Consider the following 14516-nt stretch of genomic DNA (forward strand, 5'->3'; position numbering starts at 1 on the left):
ATTGTATGTTAGTGCAAATAAAAAAAGTATCACGGACAGTACTCAATTTTCTCTGTCACAATTGCACTAATACGGCTACAATCAAATCAACCATGTTTACATAAAGATCCCCATTCTGTCACTGAGGGAAATGTTCGCTGGCAGCCATAGAGTCCGTCGGACCTGCCGATTGGCTCCCCTGCTGGCAAATGGGCACATGCTTCCCCACAGTACACCGTGTACAGTTACGGCGATTCGTGCAGTCGAGCCAACCTGCTGCAGTATAACTGTGGCGGCTGGTCGGCAATCGGTTAAAGGGCAAGTTCACCTTTACAGACAAAACGTACAGAGTCAAAATAGATCGAACAGGTGGAGAGTCATACAGGAGATTCCCAGTACAAAAAGGTAAGGATGGAGATGCCAACGGTCTCTTAAACAAGAGAAAAAAATCTGACCTTTCAGACTTTATGTACACTGAGAGCAACTAAACTTGAGTTCCATAAAAGCTTATGTATCCATGTACATATAGGCTTTAAGCAGAGTTTAGACGCTGCCGCGGTTAGATTAGCTTCAACCTCCTCCTGAACGCAGAAGAACAACATTCAGGATAGGAACATTTTGACCGCCGGGCATGGAAAACTGCAAAGCAGCAACACAATTTTGCCGCAATTTTGGAAACTCAGCCTGCTCTCCAATGATCAGACTTGTCCTGACTTGCCCCCACTGCACAGCCACAATCACTGGAAAGATCAGTGTCCTGCTGCTTCTCCTCCCCCCAGCTATTATGCAACTGGGAACAGAGGGAAGGTGATTTTTTTTTTTTTTTTTCCTATACAGTTACACAAATGTTTTGCCTTTCATTTCTATTTCAAACGGAATGGGTTGTTTTGAAAGGTGATCGTTTACAACTACTTTAAAGCCAGCAACCCTAGTCAAGAAGACAAACAACCTGGTACTGTAGATCTGATGGAGCATCCACCAGGACTCTAAGGGCCAGTTCACACCACATACAGTGAAGTGATTTTTTTTTTTTTTTTGTATATGCAGAAAAAAATGGCATAGCGCTAAAAACAAGCATGCAGAAAATGCATCCTGAACAGATCTGAAAGACATTTTTGTGGTGTGAAGTGGCCCTTAGAGGTCAGAGTTTCACATATGTCTGGGTAAACCAGGAGCAATAAGGATCACCAGAGTGCCCTCCATCTTGATCCTTTTGAAGCAGGCAAGGATCTTTCAGGGTCACTAAGGCATCCTAGCAGGGGTGCTCAACCTTTTGAAGAGCGAATAACACTTCATTGATTTGGTAACTGGTGGCGGGCAGCAGTGAACTATGGGGGTTTTACTGTCCCCAGAACAGCAAATGTAGAAACAGGCCCTTACTGTCCTGAGCCTCCTATAATGGCTGTTTTCACGCCAATGTGCTGCGGTTTACCTGCACCGCACCTGTGGCTCTCCTGCAGGTTAGTTGCACTGAGCCATAGACTTCTATTGTATCTTGCGTCTGTGGTGCTTTTCCTGAAAGCACACCAAAAGGAGTGTGTATTGGACAATTTTTAATTTTCATTTTGGATAGAAAAAATGAATGTTCTAACCTGTCAGGTGTGTGGGTTTAATTTTTCTTATGGCAACATAGTATTGGGGGAGATTTTTAAACTATCCTTGAATTTGAATATAAGAATATGCAAATAGTTAACTTTCTGTTGTCTACGTACAGGTGCGCTTTGAGTTTATATACATAGGTAGTGATAGCAAAATTGCACCCAGACTTTATTCTAGGCTGTATTTTGCCAGGATTTCAGTCTCTGTACCCGCAGTGGAAAAAAAAAAAATCAAACTTTTGAGTGCCTGGAACATTTGGCATGGCCTATATTTTGTACTGTGTTTTTCAGAACAATCGTTACCCTGAGAGCAGCATTTTTTAGGTTCTGTTTGTGGGTGGCTCAGCAGGTCTAAGGAATGCACATTAAGCACTTTTACATATGAGAGATATTATATATATATATATATATATATATATATATATATATATATATATATATATACACACACACACACACACACACACACACACACACACACACACACACACACACACACACACCTTTGTTGCTTGGCTGTTTTGCTAATGCACTGGATTTAACAATGAGTCGCCAGATTAGGTCAAGTATGCATATGAGTAAAATCTTTTATTTTTATCTGCATACTTTTGGATTTGTGAAACCATTGCTTAGCGGTCAGACAACTACCATGCTAAATAGAAGTGACGTCACCCCCATGTTTCTCACAGCAGAGGAATAATTTTAATGTATAAATGGACAGAACAGCCTCACTGGAGAAATGTATAAGCAGAAAGGGTCACCTTAATCTTGTGTATACATACATTTTCTCTTGTCCTATGGAAAAATATATCTATTTTTTTCTTGTAATAATCTTGCTCCTGAATCTTAAATCTTGGGGTATAAAACATTGTCACTTTGAAAGGTTGAGTATGAAGATTTTTTTTTTTTTTCCTTTAAGTACTTCTAGCAAAACAGAAAATGGCATGTATGCTTTGTGAATGTAAATAAAATTTGAGCCAGTTGGATTTTCCTTCTTACTTTTTAAACTAAAAAAGCCTTTTAAATACATGGGATTTCTCTACTGGACAAAGTCTATGTTCTGTAGATTGTCTAGGAAGCATTTAGCTTCACCTCCTTTCAGGCTGTTTGGCAGTACATTTTTTTTCTTCATTACCCCCTTAGCAGGTGTCTATACATGTGTACTGTGTATAAATCATGCATTGTGTAATACCTGAATGCAAACGATGGGCCATTTTGTATACAATTTTGTTTCCGAATGCTCGGTTGTCCTTTTTATTGCAGGTCCTTTGCTCATAAATATATTGAAAATGTACCTGTATTTGGTGGGGGCGCGTAAGGGGGAGAAATGGGCACTGTCGAAACTGGTATCAGCCTGCTGCTGTAGCCTTCAAAAAAAAAAGTTATCCCCTACTTTCTAACGTTCTGTACTTGCACAGGTTTTTATTAATAAAAAATAATCTAATGGTTCATGTTTGGAGTTGGGATTGATGTGTGGTTTATTTTATTTTTTTAATCCGTACAGTTTCAACTAGTACTCTATATTACTTGTGATACTTTATTTTTCTCCTGTATACTTTACTATTTATTTTTTTTTCCCCTTTTGTGTAATCTAAAATATGCTATAAACTGAACTGTTGTGCATTTTTCCTTTTTTTATGTTGTTTTATTTTTTTTTTTTTTTAATATGTAGAGGTGAACCATTAATAATTTCAGGTATGTTCCTTTTTAATCTTTTGAATAATTGTCTTAACAGGTTAAAGAGTTGCTTACATCTTTTGGACCTTTGAAAGCCTTTAATTTGGTAAAAGACAGTGCTACAGGTCTTTCTAAGGGATATGCTTTCTGTGAATATGTGGACATCAATGTCACAGATCAGGTAGGAATCCTTTGTCAATGTCGTGAAGTATGGAATAAGAAAAAACAATTGCATGGGTTTTAGGTGATTTGTGTAGTGATATGAACCAATCACAACTGATCTTTTGTAATCTCTGTAATTGAACTATGATAGTGCAGTCTTGCCTTTTTATTTTGTAATGAACTTGCATTCTCTTCCTCGAAGTGTTATTGTATTAATGTTGTTTGGGCTGGATACCCCCAACAAAGACTGTCCTATATTCTGCCTGAGCACAATGCTGACAACCCATGAAATTGTCAGTGTTGTGAGGATGACATGAAAGAAACCAAATAACAGCCACAAGTGTCAGTTTTCATAACTGAGCTGCATTAAGAATATAGGATTGCCTCTGTAGACTAAAACCCCGTTTGTACGCGCTGATGTCGGGAGACATCGGGCGGTTTAAAATAAAATAAAAAAACAACATTTAGGCCCGTGTGTGTGCCACCCTGTCTGGCTGCAGCTGGCCATTTTGCCCAACTTCTGTCAGACGAGCATGCTAAAAAAACAGCAGCTGTGACAGACTCCCAATCAGCGCCCTTACTGTTGTTTTTTTTATTTTTTAAAGGTTTAGTGCGCACACAGGCATTCATTTTGTTGAATTCTGCAAGTTTCAATGTCGTAGAAATATGTTCTTGTGCAGTATTCGGCACATTCTACACCTGTCATTGTACTGACCTGTTTCTTGAGTTAATCCTCAGACTCCTGTTAGTGCAGAGTTTGTTACTTTGTGACAAAGTTTGCACTGATGGCAAATGTAAAAGTGGTGATTCTAAACATTGTGCAAGTACAGTAGTTACATTCAATCAGTACTTAGTCTTTTAGGGTAATAAACTAATTTGTGACATTACTGTAAATTTATTTTTGAATCAAGCTATGTTCACAGCTTTCAACTTAACTGCCTCCTTTTATTTTTAAGGCTATTGCTGGTCTTAATGGAATGCAACTGGGGGACAAAAAACTTCTTGTACAAAGAGCAAGTGTTGGTGCAAAGAATGCAACATTGGTAAGGCCTTAACTTTTTGTACTCACCTTACAGATATGTGCTTTAGTAGAGGAATCGGAAGCTTCTGCAGCTAATTTAAAATGACCATGCTGATTTTCTAAACGCTCATTAGTGGCCTGCTCAGCATGTGGCATGCTGGCTTAAAGCCGTATTTAAAACTTAAAATATTTTAATATGTATCAGCTTACATCCTTAAAGCGCAGTTCCACCCAAAAGTGATCTGCTTCCTCTCTGGTGCCACATTTGGCACCTTTCGGGGGGGAGAGAGAGAAACGGGTACCTGTTTGCCAGGTACCCTTCCCCACTTCCGGGAGACGGCGCCCCTGTTCCTCGAAAGTTTGGCCCCCCTGCCACCGGGCCAATTAATGCGCAGCGTGCCTCACGCAGTAGGGTTTCGCTTACGATTTCCCCTACGATGAATAGCGGCGACAGCCAATCCAAAATTGGGGTGCCAACATTGTGGGCTCCCTGGATAGGTAAGTGTCTTTTTATATTGAAAGTCACCAGCTACAGTATTTGTAGCTACTGACTTTAAAAAAAAAAAAAAATTATTTTCTCTTCCCCAGACAGAACACTGCTTTAAATTGTAGTGGCTACGTTAGGGGTTTTTTTTTTTTTTTTTTGCCTTTTTCCTTTCATCTGACCTAACCAGTAAGAATCTTCTCTTGGGATGTCTCCAGTCCACTGGAGAAGTAGTGGATACACTTTTGGACTACAGCATGGTCAGTCTGGGGAGAGGGTTGTTTTTACATGAACTTAATTACTGAATTACTACAGCTAGAAGTTTTCAAGCAGTTAAAGTGGTATTAAACTCAAAATTGCTGACAGGCAGGGTTTTATGACAGAAAAGACTCTAATGGTCTCTGTCATGCTTGATGGCATGACTCCTGTGCACATGTACAGGAATGTCATCGTTCAGTTCTTGGTCTTGGAGTCGGTGGGGTGCAGCTGGGATCGGTGCTGACGCCATATACATGGGTATGAGTTTTTTTTTTTTTTTTTTAAAGCCACACTATTATTGCAGGGAATGCATTTTATTTTTGATAATATATTATATTGATATTTATATTATTGCAGGTAAACGTTTTTGGCTTTAGAGCCACATGCACTATTACTTTTTTTTAGGGCCCTTTCACACTGGGGGCGTCGGTGGTAAAGCCCCGCTTTACCGTCGGTATTCGGCCGCTAGCAGGGCGGTTTTACCCCCCCCCAGCGGCCGAGAAAGGGTTAAAAACCACCGGAAAGCGCCTCTGCAGTATAACCGCACTGTCCCATTTATTTCAATGGGCAGGAGCGGTGAAGGAACGGTATACACTCCGCTCCTTCACCGCTTCGAAGATGCTGCTAGCAGGACTTTTTTTCCTGTCCTGCTAGCGCACCGCTCCAGTGTGAAAGCCCTCAGGGCTTTCACACTGGAGAGACAGCAGCGGCTGTTTCAGGTCGGTTTGCAGGTGCTATTATTAACGCAATAGCGCCTGCAAACCGCCCCAGTGTGAAAGGGCCCTTAGGCTTCGCACATAGTGTGTGTGTCAATCTAACTAATCTATTTATCCCCAATTCCAAAAAAAGTTGGAACGCTGTGTAAAATTGCCGTAAGACCAGAATGCATTGATTTTTCAAATCTCATAAATCCATAAAAAAAAAGGCAGTTTTTAAATTGATGGCAGCAACATGGAAGAACATTTTGCAAATATGTTGATTGGCAACAGGTCAGTAACATGCATGACTGTATAAAAAGAGCATCTTAGACCCCATACACACTATTAGATTTTCTGCAGATTTCTGTCTTCAGATTTACCAAAACCATGTAGAGCAAGGGCCTGCCTGATTGCAAACAAATCGAAACTTTAAGGTTTGACCTAATATTTGGTTTTGGTAAATCTGAAGACAAATCTGCAGAAAATCTAATAGTGTGTATGGGGTCTAAAGCTGGCCATTCACCATATAATTTTCTTATTCAATTTCTTTTAGATTTACCTTCAACTGTGTAGTACAAGGGCCTGCCTGATTGCACACAAATTGAAAGTGTTTAGATTTGACCTCACATTATATGGTTTTGGTAAATCTAAAGGAAATCTATAGAAGAAAATTGTATAATGTATGGCCAGCCTTTGCGTTTACTAAAACTCAAGAGTGCAAAATCTCCTGTGCCGCTCTGCATGGAAACCAATCAGCTTCCAGTTTTTTTTTTTTTTTTTTTTTTTTTGGCCAAAGCTTATTTAAGTTGAAGTTAGAAGCAGATTGGCTACCATGCACAGCTGTTCTGCTGCTGCTGTAAACTGTTCTGTGGTCAGATGAATCGAAATGTTGACATTCTTTTTGGCAACCATGGGAGCTGCATCCTCTGTACTAAAGAGGAAAAGGACCCTCCGGCTTATCAGTGTTCAGTTCAAAAGCCTGGATCTTTATTTGATATGGGGGTGCATATGGAATGGGCAGCTTGCACATCTGGAAAGGTACCATTAATGCTGAAAGATAGAGATTCTCTCTCTTTCTCTTTCTTTCTCTTTCTCTTTGTCTTTGTCTTTCTCTTTCTCTTTCTCTTTCTCTCTATATAAATTTCTCCAGGTTTTAGAGCAGCATATGCTCCCATCCAGATGTCTTTTTCAGAGAAGGCCTTCTATATTTCAGTAGGACAATGCTAAACTGCATCTGACAACATGGCTACATAGTAGAGTCTGGGTCCTTAACTGGCCTTCCTGCAACCCAGACCTTTCACCAATTGACGATGTTTGGTGCATCTTTAAACAAAAAATGACAAAAGACCCAGGACTGTTGAGCAGTTAGAATCCTATATCGGGCAAGAATGGGACAACATTACCTTCCCATGTGATATGTTTTTATTGTGCATAAAATAAGGGTTTGAGATTTGCTATATATATTCTCTTTTTATTGGTGGTAATGTATGTGAACCACTTGGAATTAACTGGTTTTCTATAGTAAATTGTGACGGATGTGATGTAATCCTCTTCTAAGTAAACAATGGAAAGCTCAATCTAGTTGTGTTGATAAAACAGACAATTCTAATTTGTCACCCATTAACCACTCACAATGCTGGAGGAAAATGAGTGAACCCATAGAGCGGTTTCTCCTGACAGAAAAAAAAACACATTAACTGCTTGCTGACCGGCTCACGCCGATAGAAGGGCACATACAGGCATATTAACGTACCTGTACGTTGCCCTTTAAGAAGCGGTTTTCGGGTGCCCGCTGCAAGCTCCATGAGTGTGATTGTGGGTCCTGCGGACTCTATGTCCGCGGGATACCCGCGATCTTCTCACGGAGAGGACGAACGTGGAAATGCTGATGTAAACAAGCATTTCCCCGTTCTGCCTAGTGACACTGATCTCCGCTCCCTGTGATCGGGAGCGGTGATCAGTGTCGAGTCATGTCACACATAGCCCCTCCCCCCCCACAGTTAGAATCACTCCCTAGGACACACTTAACCCCTACAGCTCCACCTAGTGGTTAACCCCTTCACTGCCAGTCGCATTTACACAGTAATGCATTTTTAATCTCACTGATCGCTGTATAAATGTGGTCCCAAAATAGCGCCAAAAGTGTCTGATCTGTCCGCCATAATGTCGCAGTCACGATAAAAATCGCTGATCGCCGCTATTCCTAGTAAAAAAAAATATATTAAAAATACTATAAAACTATCCCCTATTTTGTAGACGCTATATCTGTCGTGCAAACCAATCAAACGCTTATTGCGATTTTTTTTTTATGCGTTTTTTTTTTCAAAATTGACGCATTTTTTTGTTTATAGCGCAAAAAATAAAAACCGCAGAGATTTTCAAATGCCACCAAAAGAAAGCTCTAATTGTGGGGAAAAGGACGTCAATTTTGTTTGGGAGCCAAGTCGCACGATTGCGCAATTGTCACTTAAAGTGACAGTGCCAAATCGCAAAAAGTGCCCTGGTCTTTTGCCAGCCAAATGGTCCAGGGCTTAAGTGGTTAAACGATATATTTTTTTTTTTTTTTTGCCAAAACTCCGCTGCTCTTGGACGCACTGGCAGTGGGGTTTTTTTCCTGCCTCTAAACTCTCCTGCCAATAAGTGCTGCATGGACACTGCTAACATGCAGGGGGAAAAAAACGCCAGATACTCCTGGGAGCAGCTGTAAAATGTCCAGTGTGCACGAGGCCTTATGCATAGAATGCATTAAGGTAAAAAAACCATGAGCCTTTAAGAACTACTTTAAGCACATTGTCTATTGTGAATTAGGAGGATTAGATCACATTTTATAGCACATTAGTACAGAAAACCAGTTAATTCTTGGGGGTTCACATGCTATTACTCATCGCTATATGTGTGTATATCTATAGTCTAAACGTCTAAATATTGTGGATCTCGCATAACCACATATTGTCTATTTTTTTATTCTAGAGCACGATAAACCAAACTCCAGTAACTCTTCAAGTACCTGGACTCATGAGCTCTCAGGTGCAGATGGGAGGACATCCTACCGAGGTGTTGTGTCTGATGAATATGGTCTTGCCTGAAGAACTACTGGATGATGAAGAATATGAGGAGATTGTGGAAGATGTAAGAGATGAGTGCAGCAAGTACGGCATCGTTAAATCTATCGAAATACCACGGCCTGTTGATGGTGTGGAAGTACCAGGATGTGGCAAGGTATGTATGACTAGATTTAGGACCACTCCAGAAAAACAATGTTGGTGCTGATGCATCCTATGGGAAGTATGGGTGCTTTTGTGGTCATGATTTTGGCCTCATGACAGGTTTGCCACTTTCTTATTCTATTGTGTAGGTTAAACCAATTATTTGTTTTACTTATAATTGAGCCCTAAATTTTAGAGACACCGTAAATACTATAAGTATTTTTAAATAGGATTATAATTTTTTTTAAACTGAAGTTTTTTTACTTATTTTTTTGCTGTAGATATTCAGTATTAAACTCAAAAGCAAGCATTTATTATATTACAGCTTACCAATTCTTAGATTTGATTGCTGCATTTCTTTTTTAAGCTTTCATTCTATTTTTAGCTGCTGATCCAGCCAGTAAGTCTTTTTCATATCTCTCTTCCTGATATGTTTACAGGGATGAGACAAATCAACACGGGCAGGGGTGATTACGATTGGTATATTTATGGGAAAACCTTTATCCCAAAAAGCGAAAAACGGTTTGCTGTACATTTTTATAAAGTGAGCCTGAGTTTGGCCTCAATTTGTGTATTTAAATCTGCTAGTACTTTAACCACCTCAATACTGGGTATTTTCGCCCCCTTCCTGCCCAAGCCATTTTTCAGCTTTCAGCGCTGTCGCACTTTGAATGACAATTGCGCGGTCATACAACACTGTACACAAATGAAATTATCATTTTTTCCCCACAAATAGAGCTTTCCTTTAGTGGTATTTGATCACCTCTGCGGTTTTTATTTTTTGCGCTATAAACAAAAGAAGAGTGACAAGTTTAAAAAAAAAAACAATAATGTTTACCTTTTGCGATAATAAATATCCATTTTTTTTTTTCTTTAAAACAAATTTTTTTCTCAGTTTAGGCCGATATGGATTCTTGTACATATTTTTGGTAAAAAATCGCAATAAGCGTTTATAGATTGGTTTGCGCAAAAGTTATAGCGTCTACAAAATAGGGGATAGTTTTATAACTTTTTTTTTTTTTTTTTTTTTTTTACTGGTAATGGCGGCGATCTGCGATTTTTATCGTGACTGTGATATTGCGGCGGACACATCGGACACTTTTGACACATATTTGGGACCATTCACATTTATACAGCGATCCGTGCTATAAAAATGCATTGATTACTGTATAAATGTGACAGGCAGTGAAGGGGTTAACACTAGGTGGTGATCGAGGGGTTAACTGTGTTGCTAGGGAGTGATTCTAACTGTAGGGGGCGGGGACTCACTAGGGGAGGAGACCGATCGGTGTTCCGCTGTACTGGGAACACATCATCGGTCTCCTCTCCTCTGACAGGACCGTGGATCTGTGTGTTTACACACGCAGATCCATGGTCCTGCTGTGTTACCGGTAATTGCGGGTGCCCGGCGGACGTCGCGGCCGCCGGGCACGCGCACTGGGTGCCTAGTGACATGGCGCGCGCCCCCTGGTGGCCTAGGAAAGCGAGGACGTCATATGACGTCCGCCCGCAACGAGAGCTGCGCCGCCTGGCCGTCAATTGACGGCCGGCGGTCGGCAAGCAGTTAAACACCCCCCTCCTCTCTTAACTTGCTGTTTTTTGGATAAACCATTGGCAGAAATTTGAGGGCAGGGACTTAACAATGTACAATATGTAAAGTGCTGCATAAATTGCCGCCACTATGTAAATACCTTTTTTTAACAGCTTAAAATCCAAGGTCCCAAGGTGAATACAAACATTTGTCAGGTTTTGGATCCAATGGCCTGTAGACTTCTAAACCTGTTACGGATACCACTTGTACAGTGCCTTGAAGTATTCATACCCCTTGAAATTTTCACATTTTGTCGTTGCAACCAAAACGTTGATGGATTTTATGTGATAGACTAACACAAAGTGGCACATAAGTGAAAGGGAAAATTATAAATGGTTTTCAAATATTTTTTTACAAATATTTGAAAAGTGTGGCGTGCATTTGTATTCATCCCCCCTGAGTCAATACTTTGTAGAACCACCTTTTACTGCATGTTTGGGGATTTCTCTACCAGCTTTGCACATCTAGAGAAGAATTTTTGCCCATTCTTTGCAAAATAGCTCAATCTGTCTGATTGGATGGAGAGCATCTGTAAACTGTAATTTTCAAGTCTTGCCACCGATTCTTAGATTTAGGTCTGGACTTTGACTGGGCCATTCTAACACTTGATATACTTTTGAGCTAAACCATTTCATTGTGGCTCTGGTTGTATGTTTAGGGATGTTGTCCTGCTGGAAGGTGAACCTCTGCCTCAGTCAAGTCTTTTGCAGACTCTAACAGGTTTTCCTCTACGATTGCCCAGTATTTGGCTCCATTCATCTTTCCGTCAACTCTGACCAGCTTCCCTGTCCCTGCTGAAGAAAAGCATCCCCACAACATGATGCTGCCACCGCCATGTTTCACAGTGGGCATGGTGTGTTCAGTGTTCGTTTCCCCCCCCACACATAGCATTTTTTGCTTTAAGGCCAAAAAGTTAATCTGACCAGAGCACCTTCTTCCACATGTTTGCTGTGTTCCCCACATGTCTTCTTGCAAACTGCAAATGGGACTTATGGCTTTCTTTCAACAATGGCTTTCTTCTTGCCACTTTTCCATAAAGGCCAGATTTGTGGAATGCATGACTAATAGTTGTCCTGTGAACAGATTCTCCCACCTGAACTGTGGATCTCTGCAGCTCCTCCAGAGTTACCATGGACATCTTGGCTGCTTCTCTGATTAATGCTCTCCTTGCCCGGCTTGTCAGTTTAGGTAGAAGGCCATGTCTTGGTAGATTTGCAGTTCTGCCATACTTTCCATTTTCGGATGATGGATTGAACAGTGCTCTGTGAGATGTTCAAAGCTTGGGATATTTTTCTTTATAACCCAACCCTGCTTTTAACTTGCCCACAACTATCCCTGACCTGTCTGGCGTGTTCCTTGGCCTTCATGATGCTGTTTATTCACAAAGGTTCGCTAACAAACCTCTGAGGGCTTCGCAGAACAGCTGTATTTATGCCATGATTAAATCACACACAGGTGGACTCTACTAATTACATTTCTTTTGAAGGCGGTTCCATTAGATTTACTTAGGGGTGTCAGAGTAAATGGTGCTGAATACAAGTGCACGACACTTTTCACATGTTTATTTGCATTCAATTTTGAAAATCATTTATCTTCCTTCCACTTCACAATTATGTGCCACTTTGTGTTGGTCTATCGCATAAAATCCTATTTACGTTTTTGGTTGTACCATGAAAAAAAGTGGAAAATTTCAAGGGGTGTGACTACTTTCAAGGCACTGTACTACTGTTGCAACCTGTAGCAATGAAGTTGCTAGAAATTAGTAACTTTGAAACACAGATCAAAGGCCGCATACTAGCAAGACAGTCCCATCTTGTGTAAATATACTGTATTTTTTGCTTGTATTCTGTAAAGTTAATATAAGGATAAAAATATGGAAGCTGTTAATTGCCTGGCTGTCTTGCTGAATCTTTGCCTTTTTTTGGTATTAACTTGAAGCAGCTAAACAAATCCGGAGTTGGAATAAGACACAAGCTTATTTTAAGTTATAAACATGAACAAAACTGAAGCCAGGGTAGCCTGGAAATTGACATTTACAAGGTAGATAGGCAATGTGCTGCTTTTTTTTCCTTCCAGGTTTTTACAAGGTGATTAACATCATTAACATAGCTGATTACATTTGTTTTGACTTTTTCAGATCTTTGTGGAATTCACCTCAGTCTATGATTGTCAGAAAGCCATGCAAGGACTCACAGGACGCAAATTTGCAAACAGAGTAGTGGTTACAAAATACTGTGATCCAGATGGTTACCATCGTCGTGATTTCTGGTAGATGTAGTTGTGTACAGGATAATGAGTGGAAAGAAAATGAGTTTGAGAGGCAACTGGATGCTCGTAAGGACTTCTCTCCAACCCCTCCCCCCCCCAGCCCTACTCCCTTCCAACCCCTTTTTCTTCCGGGAGGCTTATATGATATGAAGTGTTTATATGGCCAAATTTTGTTTTGTTTTTTTCCCCCCCGAAGCAACATAACCACCCATTTTCTCTTTTAAAGTAAGACACATGTATCCTTGTTGACCCCCCCCTTCAATACAAAACAAGCCCCGGAAGTCTCCTCCATGGTCCTATGGACAATGAGAAATGTGGTTATACTGTAGTAATATGTTGTCTATCTAATTTCTTTCTGTGGCAGTTTCATATTTGCAAAGACAAATTGCTAATTAAAAACATTTTGTTGTATTTTACTTTTCTGTTTTCTGCGTATTTGTGATGGCTTTATATAGATATTGCTTTTTTAGTTCTTTTAAAACATTAGTAAAAAAAAAACTTTTTTTTTTTTTTCCTTAGGATATGTATTGTCTTTTGGTTATGTTGCTAATATTGAAGAGGTAATTCCAAATTTGGTTTACATTGTCACTTTTCACTGTCCAGCTAAATTAGATGAGGTGTGCCTTTTTAACCACTTCAGCCCCGGAGGATTTGGCTGCTCAATGACTAGCACTTTTTACAATTTGGCACTGCGCTGATTTAACTGGTAATTGTGCGGTCATGAAATGCTGTACCCAAACTAAATTTGCATCCTTCTTTTTTTTTTTTTTTCCCCCCACAAATAGAGCTTTCTTTTGATGGTATTGGATTGCCTCTGCGATTTTATTTATTTTTTTTTGCGATATAAACACAGATATTTTCCCATTTCCCTTAACTTCTTTTAGGGTAGCACTTGAGAGAGTGACTCCTCCCCTTGCCAATAGGAAAAACGTCTTCCACCAAATTTTAAAAGGAGGTTTCTTTCCACACATTTCCAGTTTTTTGTGTTTCTACTTTGTTATAAAAAAAAGTAATAAACTCAATTTTAATCATACATTTTAGGCCAAAATGTATTCAGCCACATGTCTTTGGTTAAAAGCGTATATTGGTTTGCGTAAAAGTTATAGCGTCTACAAACTAGGGTACATTTTCTCGAATTTACGCAGCTTTTAGTTTGACTGCCTATCATTTCTTGAGGTGCTAAAATGGCAGGCAGTACAACCCCCCCAATATGACCCCATTTTGGAAAGTAGACACCCCAAGAAAATTGCTGAGGCTTGTTGAGCCCATTGAATATTTTTTTTGTAACAAGTGATTGTGTAATTATTTTTTTTTTATCATTTTTCAACGTTGTCACTAAATGATATATATTGCTCACACGTGCCATTGTTTTACATGGAATTACACCCCAAAATACATTCTGCTGCGTTATTCTGAGTATGGGGATACCACATGTGAGACTTTTTGGGAGCCTAGCCGTGTACAGGACCCCAAAGACCAAGCACCAGCTTTCTAAGGGCGTAAAATGGTAATTTCTCTTCCTCACTACCGATCCGTTTTGGAGGCCATGAAATGACAAGATAGCAACCCCCCAA

The 14516-nt window shown here is 40.0% G+C and overlaps 1 protein-coding gene across 4 annotated transcripts in view; it reads left to right on the forward strand.

Annotated features, from left to right (window-relative positions):
* Positions 1-13358, forward strand: part of U2AF2 (U2 small nuclear RNA auxiliary factor 2) — a 40184-nt gene extending 26826 nt beyond the window's left edge. For all 4 annotated transcript variants that reach the window (XM_073602667.1, XM_073602668.1, XM_073602670.1 and 1 more), the window contains 4 exons: positions 3313-3435; positions 4373-4459; positions 8848-9096; positions 12812-13358. In XM_073602667.1, coding sequence (XP_073458768.1) covers positions 3313-3435; positions 4373-4459; positions 8848-9096; positions 12812-12946 — 594 coding nt within the window. In that variant the 3' untranslated portion in view covers positions 12947-13358. The remainder of the gene's footprint in view (positions 1-3312; positions 3436-4372; positions 4460-8847; positions 9097-12811) is intronic.
* The last annotated feature ends 1158 nt before the right edge of the window (positions 13359-14516 follow it).

The sequence above is a fragment of the Aquarana catesbeiana genome, linkage group LG10 (genome assembly GCF_042186555.1).
Source record: "Aquarana catesbeiana isolate 2022-GZ linkage group LG10, ASM4218655v1, whole genome shotgun sequence".
Classification (NCBI taxonomy): domain Eukaryota; kingdom Metazoa; phylum Chordata; class Amphibia; order Anura; family Ranidae; genus Aquarana; species Aquarana catesbeiana.